The 22,468-nt window shown below is 51.2% G+C and overlaps 1 protein-coding gene and 1 long non-coding RNA gene across 18 annotated transcripts in view; one reads left to right on the top strand and one right to left on the bottom strand.

Annotated features, from left to right (window-relative positions):
• Positions 1-22,468, top strand: part of Cacna1a (calcium voltage-gated channel subunit alpha1 A) — a 297,093-nt gene that overhangs the window by 249,577 nt on the left and 25,048 nt on the right. For 6 of the 11 annotated variants that reach the window (NM_012918.6, XM_087593877.1, XM_087593875.1 and 3 more), the window contains 7 exon segments: positions 3,209-3,292; positions 9,652-9,768; positions 10,041-10,106; positions 10,214-10,329; positions 19,217-19,367; positions 19,882-20,009; positions 22,167-22,263. In NM_012918.6, coding sequence (NP_037050.3) covers positions 3,209-3,292; positions 9,652-9,768; positions 10,041-10,106; positions 10,214-10,329; positions 19,217-19,367; positions 19,882-20,009; positions 22,167-22,263 — 759 coding nt within the window. 11 annotated transcript variants of the gene reach the window in all.
• LOC147999396 (uncharacterized) lies at positions 5,639-9,085 on the bottom strand. 7 transcript variants are annotated; one of them, XR_015644018.1, is made up of 4 exons: positions 8,946-9,085; positions 7,281-7,357; positions 6,165-6,715; positions 5,639-5,796 (listed from the first exon to the last, which is right to left on the bottom strand). It is a non-coding gene; the product is annotated as an uncharacterized LOC147999396 (long non-coding RNA). The 7 variants fall into 7 exon arrangements; XR_015644016.1 differs by having other exon boundaries at positions 7,281-7,336; XR_015644015.1 differs by having other exon boundaries at positions 5,644-5,796; positions 6,165-6,318; positions 7,218-7,357.

Below are 22,468 nucleotides of genomic sequence, written 5' to 3'. Positions count from 1 at the left end.
TAGAAGGGGCTGCTCCCTCAGCGGAGTCCCCTGAATGTCAAATGCAGTAACGCCTGTCAGGGCCGCCCTTCGCCCTTCAGTGGGTGCCTCCCAAATCAACTGTTCACATTCAGTCCTTGCCAGAGGCTTTTCCTCTGAGGAATACCCATATAGCCTGCCACAGAATGAGCCTTCTGTACATACTAGAAAGGGTTAAAATAAAGCTCCTCGGGACTGCAGAGACGTTCAGTCAGTGCAGTGTTCGACACATAAGCATGAACTCAGATCCCAGCACCCATGAAAATGACACGTAAGGCGGTACATACCGGCAATCTCAGCACTGGGGAGGATTCATTAGCCAGACAGCCTAGCAAGCTACAGGACTGTCTCAACAGACACCCTTGATTGACCTCCGACCTCTGACACCCACAGGCGGGGCCCACCTGCACACGTGTGCATGGCATATGCACATAAACCTGTGCGCGCACACACACACCACCACCACCAGCAGCAGCAACACATGAGCAGATATCTTAAAGTTGAGTGTGCTCCAGACCCACTTCCAAAACTTCCATGGTTATTTTGCATTTTGAAGTGTCACACAGTAGCCCAGGCTGGTCTCAAACTCTCAGTTCCCTTCCTCAGCCTCCTGTACTGGGGTTCAGAAGCAGTAGCACCACGCACAGCCCACTCTTGTGGGATTGTTGTGGTTTTGGTTTGTTGGTTGGTTGGTTTGTTTGTTTTGAGTCTCACTGCGTGGCCCTTGTTAGACTGGAACTCACAGAAATCCACCTGCTTCTGCCTCCAGCGTGCCAGGGTCAAAGGCCTGCACCACCACACTTGGCTTCCGGCTTGAATCGTCTTAATGAGTACTGCCAGAGGCTGTGTGTTGAGCAATGAGGCCCTGTACCTGCTAGGTACCTGCAGGCAGGAGTCAGGTGTATTGAGGCAAGAGCACAACCAGAGGTCCCGTGTCTCCTGTGGGTTTCGTTATGCAGGAGAATCACAGAGAGTTTGTAGGGATGGTGTCAGCTCCCGGCTCAACCCAACATGGATCCAAACCCCTTTCCAGCCGAGTGGATCTCCAACCAAAAATCCCTTGGTATCTTTGCACTCATTGGCACTTTCAAGAAAGCACAGATAGAACATTGGCTTCCAGAGCTGGGAAGAGCCACCCTCTCCTCAGTCAGGCTTCCGCTGTATGGGGCTGAGGCTCCATGTCCCTGTGGTGTCGGTTCTAGAACTTTTATAGAAAGCCTGGAATTCCTCAGGTGACATTCAGGTGACAGATAGAACCTGGGTTTGAGATATATGACTAAATACCTACAAGTTGTCTTGGTTGGGTATTCCTCAGAAGCAGGGTCTGAGATGAGGGCTGAATGCAAAGAATCAACCTGGCAGGTGACTCCCAAAGGGACCTGAGAGGAGACTCATCAAGGAAGAGGGGACACCATTGCTGCCAGCCAGAATGCCTTTTGGCTTTTAGCTCTGGAGCACCAGAGGCTGCGTTCCACCTGAGGCCTCCAGGTGGCAGCAGAGAGCAGTGACCATAGGGGAGGGAGGCGGAGTATTGCGCACCCAGCAGCTATCAATCAAGAACTGCCTGAACCCCAGGGAAGTAAAGAAAGCCTATGGTGACATTCGATGGGAAGTGTGGGTCCAAATACCGGAAGTGCCAGTGGGTCCTGAATTCCCTCCAGGCAAGCGTACACCAGCACTCACCAGTTGAGCACCTACTGTGTGTCAAACTCATGCTTCACACATAGTCATCATCTGATGACCCAGGAACTCCCAGCTCGGGGGGCCTTCCCTGTGAGGCAGATGGACTGCCTGAAGGTCAAAAGAAACTTGCTCACTTTGGTCGGAGAGGCCCTCTGGGGTTTTGAGGCTATGACTTGACAAAGAGCAGAGGATAAGAGTTCAGCCTAGTGATACTCCCTTGAGCCAGTACAGAGCTGGGACATGTGTCAGTCAGGAGAGACGGCAGTAACGAGCATCCCCTGGGCCTGTGGCTTCTCTCAGAGGCTTTTGTCTTAGTCAGTCACCTGGGAGGTGTTTTGCCTCCTAGTTGCTTGGGGACCCAGCCACCATTTGGAATAGCCAGCTGCTACAAGGCTAGGAGAGCTCTGATGTCAGGGCCCAAGAGATGGCTCAGTTTAGAAAGTGCTTGATGCACACAAACGGGAACCTGAGCTTGATCCCCAGAACACACAGCAAGCCCCTCACAACTGCCTGTGACTCCAGCTCCAGGGGTTCCGACATGCACATATACACATGATTCAACTTTTAAAAATCACATAAAGGCCAAGCCTGGTGATATGCATCTGTAATTCCATCAGGGAGGTTGAGTCAGGAGGACACTGTGTGGGGCCTAACTGAATCTGTGAGGGCACAGCGAGTTGGAGACCCTGTCTCCAAAACAAGATGGATGTCTCCTGAGGAATGACGCCTGAAGTTGACCTCTAGCCTTCAACCCCATGTGGACACACACAACCCCATGTGTGTGCAACACAGAGAGAGACAGACAGGCAGGCAGGCAGAGAGCCTGTGTGTGCGTGTGTGCGTATGGCTCCCTCAGTGGTCTTGATGCCCTTCTCACCAACATCACAAAACAGGCACAGAGAGGTTAAGCCTTTTACCCACAGCTCTGATATTCAAGATGGCATCTGAACTCAGAGGTTGCCCGCTTAGACAGAGGCCTTAAACATACTGGGGCCTTGCATGCAGACACTGGGCTCCCCTGCGCCTGGTTTCAAATACTGACTCTACCTGCACTTTTGCTGCTGTCAGCAGGAGAGCCTGTTCACATTACAGTGTCCTGAGCTAGAGAGATGGCTCGGCAGCTAAGAGCACTGACTGTTCTTCCAGAGAACCCAGGTTCAATTCCCAGCACCCACAGGGCAGCTCACAACTGTCTGTGACTCCAGTTCCAGGGGATCCAACACCCTCACGTAGCCATACATTCAAACAAACTTTGCCGTTTCCCTCAGTTATCACCCATAGCCTCTTTTGTGAGGAATTCAGTGATGTCCTGGGGGCTTGAGAGCAGGGGCAGGTCCCTGAGTCTCCTCTGGGGCAAGCCAAGTGATCAAAGATCAGAGTTTGAGAGAGGAGGTCTCTGGTGACAAGGAACAGGTCTTTGCATGTCCTAATATGCCCCTTTCTGGCCTTGTGGGCGAGGGCATAGAGCCCTCTGTTGGCATCTTTGTCTTGTGGGTCCCTGTTCTAGAATTATTTCCGCGATGCCTGGAACATCTTCGACTTTGTGACTGTTCTGGGCAGCATCACAGACATCCTCGTCACCGAGTTTGGGGTAAGTCTCCTGCCAGCTTCTCTCTGGGTGACTTGGGGCTGGACTAGTGGGAGACAGCAGAAGTTGCTGGCAGGCACAGTGGGCTATGACCAGTGCTCAGCTAAAGGGAAAATGTCAGAGGCGCAGTCTGAGACAGGAGTGAGGGTGAAGTTTTTCTGGGTGGTGATTTGGGGGTGCAAAGGCTCAGTGAGGGGAGAGAGGTGTGTCCAAAGCTGGGGCATAGGGTCAGGACTGAGCAGTGGGCCTCCCTGCCTGGTGGCTAGTGAATTATGAGTAAAGAGTGTTACCAGTTCACGACATTTAAAGACAAAGAGAACTGAATTCCTTATCCAACTGGCCCACAGGTTGTGGTCCACTGCCCCCTGCTGGCCACAGTGGGGATAGCACTTTCAAGACCTTAGGTTAGTCTCTGGAATAAGCAGTCTTCCACCAGCCCCAGGCAATGCAAATAGGGAAGGGGAGGGGGTAGTTCCGGTGCTTTCTCGGGGCCACGTTGTAATTATCCCTTTTCAGGTAAATCTAGGGCCCAAGAGTCTCCTCCCAAACCTTGTCCTTGGCTGTGAGCCAGTGAGCCCTGACTTGGGATCCCTCAGGAGACTAAGGAGACCATAGCAGATCCCCACAGGGGACCAGAAGGCAAAAAGCTGATCATCAACACCCAGGGTCGGTGGTGGTGTGGATGCCCCCATCACCCCCTCCCAATGACAATGGAAATAATAATAACTGGACTGGGGTGTGGCCCAGCAGTCCTGGCTTGGCTTGTGTGAGGCCCTGGGTTGGTCCTCTCCCCCCCCCCAAAACAAAATAAAACAAAGACCAAAAAACCCCACAGAGAATGTGTCCCAAGCACTTCAAATGAGCTGTCTCCCACTGAGCTACTGGGGATCTTGATCAGTGCACAGGAGAATTCTCAAAGAGTTAGACTAAATTGCCCAAGAGGGTGAGGGCTCAGGGTTATCCAGGGGAAAGGGCTGGACAAAGGTCAGAGTGGCAGCTAGCAGAAAGCCCAGGGGAGAGAGGCCTGTCTACCCCTATCCTCTCCCACCAGAGCCCCTGGCTGACCTAAGAGAACCAGGGGAAGAAATTGAGTCCTCCACAGGACTTAGTCCACATAGCAAGAAACCGTCACCCAGCACCAGGAGGCAAGCACTCACTTCTACAAGCTCTGGAAACCCCAGGACAGACTTAACCATTTCCCCACTCCTCCTGCAAGGCTGGCACTGCTGGGCCTTCAGACAGAAGGGTCAGGACAGCCTTAAGACAATGTCCATTTGGGTTCAGTCTGGGATGCCTGCTTCCCAGCAGGGCAGGTGGAACTGTTTAAAACTCCCAGTTGCCAGTAATAGGGTCCATGACCATCATGGCGGGGAGCATGGCAACAGGCACACAGGCATGGAGCTGGAGTACATGAGAACTTACATGAGGGAGGAAGGGAGGTATGGAGAGAGAGAGGGAGGGAGCAGAAGCTACCTGGGAATGATAGGGATTTTTGAAACCTCAAAGCTCTCCCGGTGACACACCTCCATCGAGGCCACACCTCCTAATCCTTCCCAAACAGTTCCGCCAAATTGGAGACCAAGGATTCAGACATATGAGCCTATGGGGGCCATTCTCATTCAAATCACCACATTACCTGAGTTCAATCCCTGGGACCCACACAGGCACTCAAAAGAAATAAAATGTAATCTTAAAAAAAATTAAAGGTAATGGGCTGGAAAGGCACTTCAGTGGCAGACCCCACCTACAGTGAGGGCTTAGGGAAATGGCTCCATAGTGGAGCACACACCTGAAACCCTACCCTACCCACCGGTGAGGATCTGGGGGTGTGGCTCAATGGTAGAGCTCTGGTTTAGCTTGTAGGAGACTCTGCACCTAGCCATAGTAGTCCACAGGAAAAGTCATCCTCCCGAAGTGCTTGGCATAGAACCTACCACGAAAATCAGTGCCCAGTGGTTATTATTATTCCTATTGTTATTGGTCCCATGAGTGTACCTTGATGTGCAGTCAAACTGTCCTAAGACGCCATCACTTTGTGGGAAGATTGGGGAGGGGGCGCCTATGGCCTGTCCTCACCCTGTACCAGGTGCTGGTAGCTCCTGTCTGGGACCCAGGTAAGGCCACTGTCCTTGAGGCCAAGCTGAGTTGGGAGAGCAGGAGGGCAGTTAGCTCCCTGGGACTTGAGAAGCCGAGACACTAACTCTGGGCTTTAATGTCACGCCCAGACGTGGCCGGGGGCGGGTTTGCCCATGCGCAATGGATAATGACTGTGTTTCTTGTCTTGTCTTTTTCCATGCCTGCTGTTTAAACTGTATATTGGCGCAACGCCGTCTGAAAAACTCATCCAATCAAAATGCACTATGAAATCCATTTGTTCACCCATGACGTGGTCTGTGTGTCCATACACCAATGACTTACCTCCCAACCCACCGCCACCGCCACCGCCACCCCACTCCCCGCCCGGGAACCGAAACCCATTGGTTTTTTGGCACTGGTTACAAATCCACCTAAAAAAAAAATTAAATTAAAAAAACGCTGAATCGCCTCCCCAACTGCCCCCGCCCGCCCGCTCCCCCTCCATCTTCAACATCCGCATCTAGAATCCGGTTGGTGTTACTTCTTTCTGAAGTGTAAATGCCTTACATTAACTGTGACTGCACTGCATGCCCCACCAGCTTTCCTGTGGATGCCTGTGCACCGCATTCCCCAACCCCCCCACCTCTGTCTGTCTCCCACCCTCTCTTCCCTTTTCTAGATCTCCCTAGGATTTATTAGATGGGGGCTTCTGTTCCTATGGGTCTGTGTCCTTTGCAAGAAAGGAATGTTCTCCCTCCACTAGGATCCCAGGGTGGACCCAGTTCCCCTTCCCACTCACATCCCATAAGCTCTGATCCATCCCAGAGCTGACGTGGTGGTTATCATAGAGCTGCGGACTCAGTGTTCAGGAGGTTAAGGCCAGCAGATTGCAGTTTGAGGCCAGCCCGGTCTATGTAGCAAGTTCCAGTCCAGCCAGAGCTACAGTAGTAACCCTGTCCCAAATAAATAGAGAACAAACAAACAAAGACATCCAATATTAACCTCAAGATCCCACAACTACATGGATGTACATACATGCACACACACACGCACGCAGCCCCTTTTGTGTGCCACACCTACTCCCACCGAATTTCTTGCCCCCTTCACAGCCCTCAGTTGCTGCGCCCCCCACATCTCTGCCCTTCTGCCCACCTCCATGGAGATACTCTGAAGGACCTCCAGTGGTATGCCCACAGTAAACATGCATTCATCCACCAGACACCAATGGGTCCCTGTTAGGTGCCACTGATAAAGCGGCAAATTGTACCCCCCCATCACTTCCCTGCTTGGTTGCCGTTAGTAGGGGGAGGCAGACTTTGGACCCCAATTCCACTTGATACTGTAACTGCACTGCTGGAAGAACAGCCAACATTAGCAAGGCATCCCAGGCTCCCAGCCCTGTGGCCAGGAAGAGGATATCTGGGCCAAGGTCTGCAAGTGAGGGGACTTGGGTACAGCATGTGTGTTGGGGGCAGGGGCTGCTGGGCATCTGGGCTTCATCCTGAGCAGGAAGAAGACCTGGGAGGATTTGAATCAGACTCGCTTCTGGGACTGATTAGACAGATTGCTGGAAGCCGATGCCAGGAAGCCCTTGTGGGAGGTGCTAGTGGGGTGGTAGAAGATGGTAGGAGGGCCTTCTGCAGGGCCTGGGGAAGGGTAGGCCTGGGTGTTTCTGAAAAGCTAGAGATGGAAGCTAGGAGTGGGAGAAGGCCAGGGGTTACGGGGAGAACACCTAGCCAGTCTGAATCTGAACCACCCTTTAGATTCACCAGCAGAACCCCAGTTAGGGGCCTGGGGCTTGACGGAAAGACTTAGAACCTGGGGTGAGTGGTGCCCGTGTCTTTCTACAAACCTGAGGGACACCTGCCCTTGAACATGTCACTGGGGAGAGCACAGGGACCAGGATCCCACACACCTTATCCTGGATCTTCCGCCGCTGCTCAGTGTAGCCCCGGAGCACAGGGTAGGGGTCTGGGTAGAAAGAGGACACCACTTGGGAGTTCAGGAAGAACAGATAAGGCCTAAGACCTGACTTCTCCGGTCCCCACCCTCCTCCTCATGTGTACGCATGCTCAGCAGCCGCTGGATCCCTGCTTCTGCATGTGCCCCCTGCCCCAAACTGCTCCCAGGAACCCCTGCCTCTGCATGTTTGGCCGAGCCCACATGTTATGATCCACCCCATGGAAGGGATGGCTTGTTCTCCGGGGGTTGAGGGAAAGGGTTGGGAATACTTCTTGGTCAGCGATCCAAGGAAAGCTTGGTGGCCAGGCAGGACCAGGCGTCAGGTCAACGGGGCATGGTGGGTGACTCTTAGCTAGGTTTGCAGGCTTATGTGAGACTTTTGGAACGGGCTCACAAAGGTTGGACCTAAGAGTGTCCTGATGTAGGAGCCCAAGGCTATTCTCCCATGACAGAAGCCCATGGGCCAAGTCTTTTGCCCTAGAGGCCTCTTAACAGCCTCAGAAATTCTTTGAGCTCCAGTCACTGCCTCTTCGCCTTCAAGCCAGAGCTAGCTCAAGGCACAGGTCCAGTAAAAGGATGCCTCTGGGAAGCAGGCTAAATAGAGTCAAAGACAAACCATGGGGCTGACCCCCTTTAATCCCAGCATTTGGGAGTCTGAGGCAGGAGGATCTCAAATTCAAAACCAGCCTGGATGACAGCATGACCCTGTTGCAATAAATAAATAATTCCTTGTGCAAATAGGGACACATAAAAGGCCAAAGGATGCTCTAGTCAAGGCCTCCTACCCATGCACCTCTGATCATTGGGCCTCATTTGGTCTTACCATGTGACGTGTCTCCAGGATTCCTATCAATCTTTAGACTGGGGCACCAGAAAGCTCCCTCCTAGCCAGAGACCCCATTCTTTCCTGCCTCGTGCCTGCTGGTAGTGACCATGTGGTCCCCAGGCAGAGAACTCTAAATGCTCTGTGGGCCAATCACCAGAGAGCCTGGGAAACTGGAGCGCATATAGCCAGACTCCAGGGGACAGCTAGCTCTGAGAGGCCTGGGGGAGCCAAAGAGCCAGATTGGTGGGCAAAACCGGATTTTAAAATTAGCAACTTTGTATTTAAAACCAAAACCACTTAGGCCCAACAATTACTTTCATTGGCTATATTGGGTCATTTCCCACTCATCACTAACCTCCCCTGACGCCCCCTGGAGAGCCCTGGGCCTTGCCCACAGTTTCCAGCCACTGTCTCTCTTCACGAACAGCCTGGTTGGGAGGCCAGAGGCAGTGACTAGACCTGGGTTTGGAGGACAGGCAGCGCTCACCTAGGGAAGTCCGGGGGCCAAAAATAGCCTCATCTCCCCACCGGCAGCACCGGCCCCTTGGTAGGCCCTGGGCTGATCAGAGCTCACTCGCCCTGGGTGCTGAGACCTTCCTGCTTCCCGCAGGCCTGGTCCCGAGACACCACCCAGCCCCAGAAGCTGAGAAGCCATCCCTGAGAGGGGGGAAAAGGGCCCCTAATGCATCTTCTCCGACTCAGCGGGCAGCGAGGACTCACCCTGCAGCCGAACAGCCCCAGCTCCCTCCCGTCCTCCCCATTCCCGCTCGCCAAGGGGGTAAGAAAAGATACCCTTCCGCTTCTCCCCATTGGCTCCAGCCGCTGCTCCTCTGGGCCGTGGGGTGAGGTCAGGGCGGGCAGGAGCGGGTGGGCAGCTCGGCAGGGCAGGGCAGGGCAGGGTGCCCGGTGAGTCCCAGGACAGATGCATTTCTGGCCCCGAGCGTAACATGCCCTCGGAACCGCACTTGCCCCCTAGGCCTGCGTGTGCTGGCGCCCTTCCCCCACCCCACCCGTGTCTGTGCTTTGTACTCTTGTGCTGGGTTCTGCAACTTGACCCGCTTGTGTCCTATCGTCTCAGTGCATTTGGTTGTTGGGAGAAATAAAAACCATCTCGATTTTTTTCCTGATTGGATGATTCGGATGTATTATTTTTCTTTTCTGTGCTCTTTTGTTATTTCCTCCTCAACCCTGTTCCTTTCTTCTCCTCCCCTCCCCACACCTTTTCCCCACTTGTGAGTGGGCCTGGCTGGGTGGGCTTAAGCTTTTGAGTTGAAATCTCTTCCTTCCCCAGCCCTGCTCCCCTCCCCCACTCCTTTTTTTTTTTAAGTTCCCCTCTGCTCCATTGCATTAACAGTGCTTTCTCTCCTCTCCCTCCTTATTTGGGGTGTGGCTTGCTTTTTTCCTATTGGTTGGCTTCATGTAGGGGCCTCTGTGAGTGTTGACTACTCTAAGCTCCTCAGGGTGGGTGGATGGTCACCTTTCTTCCTCATCTCCTCAGAATAACTTCATCAACCTGAGCTTTCTCCGCCTCTTCCGTGCTGCCCGACTCATCAAACTCCTCCGCCAGGGTTACACCATCCGCATTCTCCTCTGGACTTTCGTGCAGTCTTTCAAGGTGAGACGCAGCCACCGCTACTGCTGCTGGCCCGCTCCAGAACTGACCCTCTGGCTCCGGGTGAAATGGGAAAAACCACACTGAAAGTGCTCCTGTGACAGATGGGTCGCCATGAGCACGACCCTTGTCTGATGTCTACACCCAGTGTGTACAGAGCTCTGAAGGCCCCGTCCCGCACCCCAGTAGCCTGGGGCACGTGATCACCTGACCCAGTTCAGACAGCTCTGGGCCAGCTGCACTGCGCCCTTCCTCACTGCCTTCCCTCCCTCCAGGCCCTACCTTATGTCTGTCTGCTGATCGCCATGCTCTTCTTCATCTATGCCATCATCGGGATGCAGGTGATCCCGCACCCTTGGGGTACCGGGGCTGCGGGAGGGAGCTTGTGTCAAAGGGAGCCAAGGTGGCTGTGGCTGCTCCCATCGTCACCCCCCCCCCAACTCTCCAGGTGTTTGGCAACATCGGCATTGATGGGGAAGATGAGGACAGCGATGAGGATGAGTTCCAAATCACGGAGCACAATAACTTCCGGACCTTCTTCCAAGCTCTCATGCTTCTCTTCCGGTGAGGGGCGCCAGGGAACTGGTCTTTAGGTTGGGTTCAGACCTGTCTTCGTCCTGTGTATACTCTTCTGGCTGAGGATGTGGTCCCTCGGACTTTCCAGTTGGGGTGAAATTAAGTACTGCCCAAATCGCCCCCCTTTTCCCAGAACTGCTTCCGGACAAGGATCCTGGACAGGGTAGAAGCATAGAAGGAATGTTACTGGCGTTATCTAGTTGAATCCTTCTGACCAACTTTTGAGATGGGAGTTCTTGTGAGCCCCTGTCTTACATGTGCTAGAAACAAGGGATAATCCATGCCCCCAAAGGAACACATAACAAAACACGACAGTTCTTTTCATAAAAAGCAGGCAATAAGACTCAAACGATCTAGCCAAGGTAGCGTCTGTCTTTTATCCCTGACATAGATACTGACTGTGTTTCATCCCCATTGGTGGCAGCCACTTCACAAGCTGATGTGATTAGCCCCTCGGTGCAAGGGGACAAGGAAAAATCAGAAAACATGAGCTCTTGCTGGACGACTTTTAATAGAAGAAAATAGTGTTTCTTATCATCCCCCCCTCTGTGTTGCCCCCTCCCTGACTTAGCCAGCGTGTGGTGACCATCTGAAGTTTCTAGTAGCAGGAAACTATTGTTATAAGTAGTTACGGCTTAAGCATGGTCCAAGGTAGGCCCACCCTCCCAGAGAAGGTCCCTTAACTGTTTGATGACCTGGGCCCGGCTGCCGTGTGAGGTTTTCACCCTAGATGGAAAGATCCATTCTCTTGATGAGGAGTGTTGTCTCAGCAGGCATTTACTGCTTGTCTTAGTTTCCATTACCGTGCTGAAGCACCATGACCAAAAGCAAAAAGGAGGCAGGAAGGGATTCTTATACTTCCGTCTCAGAGTCTATCACTGAATTAAGACACGACAGGAACCTGAAGACAGGAGCTGCTGCTGAGGTGTCTTTAGTGAGGGTGACTGTGGCTGTGATGAAACACCATGACCAGAGCAGCCTGTGGAGATAGGGTTTATTTGTCTCACACTTCCACGGCACCATTCATCCCTGGAGGAAGTCAGGACAGGAGTGCAATCAAGGAAGGAACCAGGAGGCAGGAGCTCATGCAGAGGCCATGGAGGAATGCTGCTCACTGACTTGCTCCCCCTGGCTTGTTCAGCCTGCTTTGACCCAAGGCCACCAGGCCAGGCTGGGCCCTCGCCCATCAGACACTAATTAAGAAAATGACCTACAGCTAGATATTATAAAGGCATTTTCATATATATTATACATACACACACACACACACACACACACACACACAAACATTTATTTTCTTTCTTTCCTTTTTCCCTACCAGTTTCCCCTCCCTCCTCTCTTCCCAGTCCCTCCCCACCACCTCCCTCCACATCCACTCCTTCAGAAAAGGGCAAGTCTCCCCTGGGTATCAACCAGACATGGCATATCGGGTTGTAGTAAGATAGGGACCTCCCCTCATATCATGGCTGGACAAGGCAACCTCGTATGAGGAAAAGGGTTCCAAAAGCAGGCAAAAGAGTCAGAGACAGCCCCTGCTCCCACTGTTAGGAGTCACACAGGAAGACCAAGCTACACAACTGAAACAAATGTGCAGAGGGCCTGGGTCAGTCTTATGCAGGCTCCCTGGTTGTCAGTTGAGTCTCTGAACCCCCAGGAACCCAGACTGGTTGATTCTGTGGGTCTTCTTGAGCTGTCCTTGACCCCTCTGGCCCCTGCAATCCTCTCCCTCTTTTGCAGGATTCCCTGGGCTCTGCCTAATGTCTGGCTGTGGGTTTCTGTTTTCATCAGTTACTGGATGAAGCCTCTCTGATAACAATTGGTCTAGGCACCAATCTATGAGTATAGCAGAGTATCATTAGGAATCATTTTCTAGCCTACGACATCTCAGGGCTATCCAGCCTTTGGTTCCTGGCTTTCCAGGCAGTGTCAGAGGTGGGCTCCCTCTTCTGGCATTGATCTCAAGCTAGACCAGTCATTGGTTGGCTGCTCTTATGAGTTCTGTCTTCTTTACTCCAGCACTCCTTGTAAGCAGAACAAATGGTATGTCACAGGTTTTGTGACTGGGTTGCTACCCTAGTCCCTCTACTGGAAGTCATGTCTGGTTACAGGAGATGACCAGTTCAGGCCTCTGTATCTCCCATTGCTAGAGTCTTGGGTATGGTCACCCTCATCAATTCCCGAGAGTTTCCATTGCACTAGGTTCCTAGCTCGCCCCAGAGATTCCCCCACCACCACCACCTCATTCTGATGTCTCTCCCAGTATTTTCTCCCTTCATCCTCCCCACACCTGGTCCCTTCTGTTCCCTTACCTCTGACCCCCATCCACCTGTGATACCTATTTCCTCTTCACAGGGAGGGAGCATCATGTGCCCCCCCCCTTGAGGCCTCCTTGTTGCCTGCGGCTTGTAGCATAGTTATCCTGTACTCCATAGCTAATATCCACTTACAAGTGAATGCATACCGTGTTTGTCTTTCCCGGCCTGAGTTAATGGAGGCATTTTCTTAATTGATGTTCCCTCCTCTCAGGTGACATTAGCTTGTGTCAAATTGACGTAAAACTATCCAAAAGAACACTGTTTTATTATTCTCTCTGCCGAATTGGTAACCCTAGGATCATTTAGGAAACCGATCAAAGATCAGGGACCCGGAAACACTTTGACATGTGTCTTACTCAGGGTTTCTATTGCTGCCACAAAACACCATGACCAAAAAACAAGTTGGGGAGGGAAAAGTTTATTTGGCTTACACTTCCAGATCATAGTCCATTGTGGAAGGAAATCAGGACAAAAACTCAAGCAGGCCAGAAACCTGGAGGCAGGAGCTGATGCAGAGGCCATGGAAGGGTGCTGCTGACTGGCTAGATTCCCTTGGCTCGATCAATCTATTTTCTTATTGAAGCCAGGACCACCAGCCCAGGCGTGGCGCCACCTACAACGGGCTAGACCCCCCTCCATTGATCACTAACTAAGAAAATGCCTTACAGCTGGCTCTCGTGGATGTCCTTTCTCAGTAGAAGTTCCCTCCTTCCAGACAGCTCTAGTCATAAGGCTAACCTGCACAGCATATCTAGTCTCTAATTAAAGGTGGGGCTGCTAAGAAGCTCAAGGATATGTTGGGCTTTTAGCCCCAACAACAACAAAATGTGTTTACTTTGGGGTCATTTTTACACTAAACTGCCTACCTCCTGTTCTTCCCCTGAAGAACTAAATGCTATTGTGAATTTGTGGCAACAACCAATCTGGCTCCTGCCAGCTGAATTGGCGTCATCAATTGTGGTAGCTTTGAGCTACCCATCCAGAGAGTACATCTGACTTCTACTGTCAAATGTAGGGAGAGAAGGGACCTTTGGCATGTGGAAAGAGATATGAGAGAAAAGTAAAAGAAAAGATTAGCCTAGGCAGGGAACCAGAAGCCAGAAGCCATGTCCAGATCAAAGTCCTTTAGAACTTCACAAAAGATCTGTCTGCTGGGCTCCTCCTCACTTTTCTTTTGGCCTTCATGGCCGGATTCAACAGTGATGAACCCAGGGTTTATTTTCAGGTAGTTTGATAGCTGTTGGGTTAGCTAGAATCCCAGTGCGAGGTCCCCACCAGATGGCTCTAGAGAAAGGAAAGGTGGTGGCGGCAGTGGTGGCACACACCTTTCATGCCAGCACCAGGGAGGCAGAGACAGGTAGATCTCTGAGTTTAAGGCCAGCCTGGCCTACAAAGTGAGTTCCCTGTCTCAAATGAATGAATGGATGAATGAATGAATGAATGAATGAATGAATGAATGAATGAGGGACTAGAGCTATGGCTCTTAACTAAGAGCACTGGCTTGCTCTCCTAGAGACCTTCATTGGCAGCTCAGGCCGGTCTGTAACTCTATTTCCAGGGAATCTGGCAACATCGCCGACATGCTTGCAAGTAAAACACCACTGCCCACAAAATGAAAGTAAATAAATCATTTAAAACAAACAGGAAGGTCTGAGCAACACTGCTTGTTTGTTTGTTTGTTTGCTTGCTTGCTTGCTTGCTTGTTTGTTTGAAACAGGGTCTCACTGTGGAGCTCTGGCTCTCCTGGTACTCTGTAACGAGGCTGGCTTTGAACTCAGAAAGATCGGCCTGCCTCTGCCTTCTGAGTCCCGGGACTAAAAGTGTGCACCACTTTTAGTGGTGCTCTTTTGATGGACTCTCTGGTTGGGCAGCTAAGACCATGCAGATGGCCAAAATTGATAATTTTCTTTTCTCCTATCAAGCCCAGTGAAGGGTCTGGTCCTCAGGGGTCACTGCCCAACGAAGGGTCTCGTCCACAGCATCCTCTTGGGTTTGTGAGGGACCTCTGGTTCCTCTAGTGGTTGCTCCATCTATGTGAGGACAAGTCAGGGGCTTTGCTTGACCAAGACTTCACTGAAAGCATGGAGACTGTGTGTTGACTCTTTGTCAGCAGGGTGGGTCTCCATAGCCTTCTGAGCAGGTGACTCCCTGTAGTTACAGGATACTTTTAGAGATGCCCATAGTGCCCTGGAACCCAGTTGACCTTGGAAGGGAGAATATTGTCTTTTGATCCCTCTGCCCACACCAGTATACGTGTCCAACTGTGGCCGTTGCACCAGTCAGGTATTGTAACTACTGCGTTTGCCTGGACAAAAACAAGCCACTCTTACAAGAAACAAGGACTAGGCCTACATTGTCAGCTCTTTAAGCCAGTCCCTGTGATCATCAAGAGTAGAGCAGTAGCACATTGATTTAAACAGACATTTGACATCAGTGCATTGAACTTTGACCTTAGAAATGTTAATAGTACATACATAATCTCTAACAAACCTTACGTAACTGACTCAGACCTTCATAACTTGCATAAGCTTTCAGGTTTTCTTTCCCATTCTTGAAGCATCTGAAACATCCGGCCATCTTAATCTCCGTGCACAAAGCCTCCTTTACTGAAGCTATTTCCAACTCTGCCAGCAACTCACGTTTCCTATCAGTTTTCTTCTTCTTTTTCTTTTTCTTTTTTTTTTTTTCTTTCCGGGGCTGGGGACCGAACCCAGGGCCTTGCGCTCGCTAGGCAAGCGCTCTACCGCTGAGCTAAATCCCCAACCCCTTCAGTTTTCTTCTTAACACCATTGAAACACAGTAACATTAACAGATAAATTTACCACCTGCTGGGGTTGAGAATTTAGCTCAGTGGTAAAGTCCTTGCCTAGGGAGCCCAAGGCCCTGGGTTCGGTCCCCAGCTCCGGGGGAAAAAAAAAAAAAAGAAAAGAAAAGAAAAAAAAAATTACCAGCTACTGGGAGAATTTTTACCCGGGAGAAGAACAATGGCTATGCATTTCTCATAAGGTTTTAATAACAAACCAAGTCACCCGGGGGACAAATGACTTTGTAGGGCTTACTCACAGGGCATGGTGGAGGGCTTACGGGCAAAAGCATGGATGACCTAAAGCCTCACTGACAAGTCTGCACTCAGAATGGACAATGGTTTCCCCACAGCTTCATAAGGGCCTCTCTCTCTCTAGTCTTCCCCTGCCTTTATACCCCAGCTCCTCCCCCAAGATCTCAGGGATAAGTGCGGTTAGGGCAGAACTGCACACAGCTCTGGGAGGAGGGGCAGATACTCTAGGAGGGTCCAGTGACCCTGCCACACCCTCCTCCATGAAGGAACATCACACACACACACACACACACACACACACACACACACACACCTCTGTATATGTATGTACACCAGATGCATGCAATAGCCCTCAGAGGTGAAGAGAGGGTTCAGAGTACTGTCTGTTCTGAGTTGGCGCTGCAGAATGTAGTAAGGCCTCACTAGCAGCAGGGGGAGATCCACCTCTGATTGACTGAACTCTAAGCAGACTGGAAGAAGCCCATTTATTGCTTATTACATAAAAGACCTTTTATGAAGTCAATTCCCACATGCTGAAACCTCTTATCCGATGTAGGCATTGTCCGAAGGAACCATTACCTCAGCAATTATCAGCCATTACAGGAACTCCTGGTTTGCCAGAAGTGTCTTACCACTGAGGTCATGAAAGGCTCTGAAATTCCCAAGGAAGATGAACCCCATAAATCATAAATAACAGTCACTGATAATTTACCAAAGATTGCTACAAAGCCTCAGCGGCCATCACTCCAGATTATGCTCAGAGCAATGGCTCTTCTAAAACTCCACTCCAGAGCACCTAGAACTGGAGTCATTGTAAGCTGCCCCTTTCTTATTCTCTCTTAAATCTATGGCCTCTTTTTTCACTGATCGTCATTTACATATATGTAGTCCTAAATCCTAAGTACTGCCTGCTCAGCCTGTATACCGTTGTTTGTGTGGGTGTTGACCATATGGTATTGGATAGCCTATCAGTGCGCTCTTCCCTGGAGGAGACGCCCACGTTCTCAGCATCCCTTAGCTGCCTGTGGTTCCTTGTGCATGAGTGAAGCCTCCCACCCGGCCTTCACTCTCCACGGTAGCCTATGGTTGTCCTTTTCAAATCCTCTTGCCTGCCGAGCTGCCTCTGTAGTCCCCACGATGCTCCTTCATAAGCAAACTCAGCTGGTCTCAAAAAGAAGACAGTTGTTTGGCTTAGAGGAAGACACTGTGTACCACCTTCAGAGAAGACAGCCCAGTTTGAACTACACACTCAGAGTAGTGTAAATAATAAGAACAACACTATTATAGGCCTAGTGGTGCCCATCTGTAATCTGTAATCAGGAGGCAGTGGGCCTCTGTAAGTTCGAAGCCAGCCTGATCTTCAAAGCAACTTACAGGACAGCCAGGGCTACACAGAGAAACCCTTTCTCGGAACACAGAAATGAAACAAAACAATTTATTAAGATAGTTGATCCTGATTTTTAAAACCATAGTACCTCTGTGTGGCACTTTTATCCAGTTAGCAAAGCATCTGCCCGGGCCAGAGAGAGTGGGAAGATAGGGGGCTAAACTGAGATTCATCTCTCATTAGTCCAGCAGGGGAGGGGTGTATTGAATGGAGTGGGGGAGCCTCTGGGGCAACAAAAAACTGATTCCTCGGGGGTTGGGGATTTAGCTCAGTGGTAGAGCGCTTGCCTAGGAAGCGCAAGGCCCTGGGTTCGGTCCCCAGCTCCGAAAAAAAGAACAAAAAAAAAAAAAAAAAAAAAAAACTGATTCCTCGTGTGAGGGATCTGTTTCCTTTATGTTTCTTGGAGCTCAGTTTGACCCGATAACCTCCCATTCTTGTCCTCACTTCCACCTCCATCCCTAAGGAGGAAATTGTCAAATCCAAATTGAGAGTCTTTTACGGCCACTTAGGGGTGCAAACCCTCTGTTCACCCTGAACGCCCCCCCAAGAGTCCAGACTGCCGACTGTGGCGTACACTTCTCCTGGCGTACTCCTGTGCGTACCTTCCAGTCTTACTTGAGACCCCAGGGGCCACCACAACACACCTGATGTGTCTCCCATAGGGGGGAGTCTGAACACTCCGAGACAGGTTTGAAATTCAAGACAAACCCCCAAATTGTTAGAAACAAAGAATCATCTCTGCGTTCCATAAAGGAACACGCCAGCAACGCGGATGTAGCTTGACAAGGCAATTCCTTTTGTAAAAAGTATGGGTCAAAACCCAAAGCAGCCTAGCAAGCACGCTGGGGCCAAGATGGCTTCTGTCTTCAGCCCTTACATAGGTCGTGACAACATCCCATTGGTGGGAGCTTGGCTTCACAGACTGATGTAACTGGCTAGTTGACTTTGTTCAGAAGAGATAATGTCTTGTCCAGCCGACTTTTGATTTAGAGAAAGTTTCTTCCACACATGAGGAAATGAGGACATGGGAGTGAGATATTTGAAATTTTGTTGGCTTTTTTTTTCTCCTTTTGTTTTTCTCTGTTTGTTTTGAGACAGATATTCTCTGTATAGTACTGGCCCTCTTGGAAATCGCTCTGTAGACAGATCGGCCTCAAACTCAAGAACTGCCTTCCTCTGCCTCCCAAGTACTGGGATTGAAGTTGTATGCTACGAGGTCTGGCTAGATGTTTGGTTGCTGCGTGTAGGATGATCCTTGAGCCAACAGACACTGGCTAAGTAGCTAGTGTGTCTCACCCGCTAAGAATGTGGCAGAGGAAAAATATAATCACCACCCTGTAGAACGAGTGTACAGTCTCTAGAGGAACACCGTTGGCTAGCTAATTAATCATTAAGACTGCTAAAGAGGAGAGAGTGGTGTGGTGCTCACCCGCAGTCCTGACACACAGAAGATGCAGGCAGGAGGACTGAGAACTCGAGATCAGCCTAGGCTACATAATAAGACCCTCTAAAGGAGAGATCCTGGGGGGAAACGTCTAGGCAGAACACAGCCAGAGCTGACACCTTGAGGCAGGAACCTGACTGATGTGCTTGAAGACAAGGGAGAGTCCGGCACACACCGGCAGCAGCAACCTGGAGACAGCATTATGAGATGAGCCCTCAGAGAGAAGAAAGGTTTTGAATCACACAGGTGTCCCCAGATGACCACCACCATCCCAGCCTATCATTTCAGTATCTGCTGCGAACTTTATTTTTCTTACCTTTAGAGAGTTTTAGTGGGTGCACCTGTCGGGAAACAGGAGGGGATCAAGGACAACTTGTGGGAGTCAATCCTCCCCTTTTTATTGTGTTGTTACCAAGGATCAAACTGGGGACGGGGACGGGGAGGCCTTGTGGCAAGAGCCTGGGCCCACTGAGCTACCTCGCTGACCCTTCCCCTCGGACATTTAAGGCACAGACTTGAACACTGCACTCTGAGCACTTAGGGAAAGGGGATGGTCCCCAGGGACTCAAGCCCACGACTGGCTAGCCCAGAGCCTCAGTCCTTACCCTTCTAGGGAAGCAGTAGTGTCACTTGGGGCCAGTGGCCGGGTCACTGACGATGCGTATCCTCAGGAGCGCCACAGGGGAAGCGTGGCACAACATCATGCTGTCCTGCCTCAGCGGGAAGCCATGCGACAAGAACTCCGGGATCCAAAAACCAGAGTGTGGCAACGAGTTCGCCTATTTTTACTTTGTCTCGTTCATCTTCCTTTGCTCATTTCTGGTGAGTCTGCACACGAGGAGGGCCATGTCTTCACCCCCGGCGCGGACACAGGCCAGTGAATCCCTATAAACTATGACTGGAGTAGAAGACTTGCTCCCTCCCTGCCACTGACATGTTGTCTCCCACATGGTGACATCAGATGGGTGGCTGTGGGTCTGTGTACTATAGGATGTTAAGGAACGCCATGGCTCCCTTACTCTGAGCCAGTAGCAGACACCGCCTCTTGCGGAGGACTTGGACCCCTGTGAGAATCTGAATTTGGCCATGGTGGGAGGATTTGGCCCTTGGCAGCCACTTTGGCCCCAGCTCACACAGCCCCTACCTCCAACTGCTCATCTCCCTCAGGCATCGCCTCTGTGCATGTCTATCCATCTCTCTCCCCTCTCATTGGCCTTGTGAATGGGTGTCTTTTGTGTCTGTTTCCTTTCCTCCTCTGCTCTCTTCCTTTTCCCCTTGGGTCTCCATGTCCTTGTCCTACCCCTACGGTTTCCTCTCTACTCCCATTGGCCCCTAGATGCTGAATCTCTTTGTTGCTGTCATCATGGACAACTTCGAGTACCTCACCCGAGATTCCTCCATCCTGGGCCCCCACCACCTGGATGAGTACGTGCGTGTCTGGGCAGAGTATGACCCTGCTGCCTGGTAAGGAACATCTCAAATCTTCTGGCTTGTACTGTCCACCTCCTCCTGAAACTGGGACAAGAGTGAAATCAGGTCTCAGGTGTGGGGCACAGTCCTAGGATCTCAGCAGGGACCTCATGAGTGAGTCCAGGGCAGGAATCATGACTTACCCTTGCCCAAGCCTTTATAGATGGAGGTAATCAACTGTGAAGATTTCCAAGGGTCCCCAACCCCCACAACTCCTCTGGTCTCTTATGGTGAGGCCTCTGGGTGGTAGCCTACATTAAGGATCTGTGGCCTTCCTTCACCAGGAAGTGTAGAGGCAGCCCTGGCCTACCTTGGCACATGCCCTAAGATCAGAGTGGCAGAATCCAGTTCAAAACTTAGAGAGCAGGCTTGGCATATGTGGGAAATCCCAGCACTCAAAAGGCTGAGACAGAAAAAATCAGGAGTGCAGTGCTAGCCTGGGCTACAAGTGACTTTGTTTATTCAGAATAAACCAGGCATGGTGGCACACACCTTTCATCCCTGCAGACAGGAGGCAGAGGCAGATGGAACTCTGAATTTGAGGCCAACATGATCTACACAGTGCTTTCTAGGCCAGCCAAAACTACATAATATATGGGACTGTTTCAAAAAAAAAAAAAAAAAGCCAGGCATGTGGCACACAGAGTTTCAGAATAGTCAGGGCTACACATAGAAACTCTGTTTCAAAACCCATTGATGAGGAGGAGGAGGAGGAGGAAGAGAAGGAGGAAGAGGAAGAGGAGGAGCTTAAAAAAGAGCCAAGGTGGATGCTACACAACTATAATCCCAGCTTTTAGGAAACTGAGGCAGAAGGATCAGGAGTTTGAGGACCATTACCGTACTTCAAAATAAAATTCTGGGGCTAGCAAGAATGCTCAATGTGCAAAGGCTGGCACTACCCAACCTGACTGCCTGAGTCCAGTCACCAGCCCCCACCCATATGATGAGAAGGATCTCCCACAAATTGTTCTCCTCTCTCCTCTCTCCTCTCTTCTCCTCCCCCTCCCTCCCCCTCCCTCCCTCCCTCCCTCCCTTTCCCCCTCTTTCTCCTTCCCTCCCTCCCTCCCTTTCCCTCGCTCTTCTTCCCTCCCTCCTTCCCTCCCTCTACCCCCTTCCCCCCTCTCTCTCCTTCCCTCTCCCCCCCCACCCCCCCCCCACACACACTGGCTGCCCTGGCAGAGAACCCTGGGTTCAGTATCTTAGACTCCAGCTCCAGGGGATCTTCTGACCTCTTCTGGCCTCTGTGGGAAACTCCACACACGTACATGAGTAAATAGTACATTGCTTATTAACATGAAAACACCAAGGTCTAAGGATGTGGCTGGCTGGCAGACTCTTGCCTTGCCTATCTGAAGCCTTTAGTTCCACCTCCCGTACCTTGAAAAAGAAAAGAAAAGCCTTTGGGCAGATCACACAGGAATTGGGGAGGGGAAGGCAAGATTGCCTTTCCCTGTCTCACTGAGCCTCCCCACCCCCGCCCCAGCACACCCTCTGCTGACAGGAGACCTCACAGCATCTTAGATGAGGCCGAGTGCACTGAGGCAGTACCTCTGAAGTGGCAGAACGAGGGTTCTAGTTCATCCTGGGCAGTGAGCTGAAGGAGCATTAGTGGGGCATCCCCTAGTGGTCTGTGCTCTGCTTCCTTTGGCCTCAGCCCTGGAGGAGAGGCCCACAAGAAAGTGCAGAGAGCCGTCAGTCTGTCTCTCCCATGACTGCAGCCCCAGACAAGCCCTCCTTGAGTTGGAGAGACTTGGGCAAGGCATGTTGCTGGGGCTGGTTTGGGGGCCTTTTTTAACTCTTCCTTTTTGATTTTAGGTCACTACAGTGGGATGCTGTCCCCTCCTCTAGGCCACATACCCACCCACACCAGTCTAGCCCAAGTAAATAGCGAAGGGAACACATGCACAAAGCAGTCCTGGGTAGAAAGGGCCACATCTAGAACCTCCAGCTCCCACCCCCATAAACACCTCTGTCCCTGAGGGCAGGTGCACAAATGTCTGTAAATCCTCAAAGCCTTTACTTGTCCCAGGTTCCCACTCCTTCAGACGAGGAGGCCCCGGCCTCATCTCCATGGTCTCACTGTGTGCTTGGGGAGCCCTTTTCATGGGGACCAACCCAGGACCTCCACTAACCCCTCTCTTCTCCTTTCAGCGGCCGCATTCACTATAAGGACATGTACAGTTTATTGCGAGTAATATCGCCCCCTCTCGGCTTAGGCAAGAAATGTCCTCATAGGGTTGCTTGCAAGGTTTGATTTCCACTAAAACCTGCTAGCATCGATTGAATGAGTGTGGCTTGGGGTCTTCCATATATATATTTGATATATATATATTTCTCAAAAACAGAGCCATCTCTCTCTCTTGCATTAAATTAGCAAACTCTTAGCCTCCAGAATGCGGCCATGCAGACTCCACGAAGCATGGGACATACCTCTCTGTTCCTTCTGAACATCT

Source organism: Rattus norvegicus, chromosome 19 (genome assembly GCF_021556685.1).
Source record: "Rattus norvegicus strain SHRSP/BbbUtx chromosome 19, alternate assembly SHRSP_T2T, whole genome shotgun sequence".
In the NCBI taxonomy this organism is placed as follows: Eukaryota; Metazoa; Chordata; class Mammalia; order Rodentia; family Muridae; genus Rattus; species Rattus norvegicus.
The sequence above is the reverse complement of the archived record's forward strand: the minus strand, read 5'-3'. Positions and strand labels throughout refer to the sequence as shown.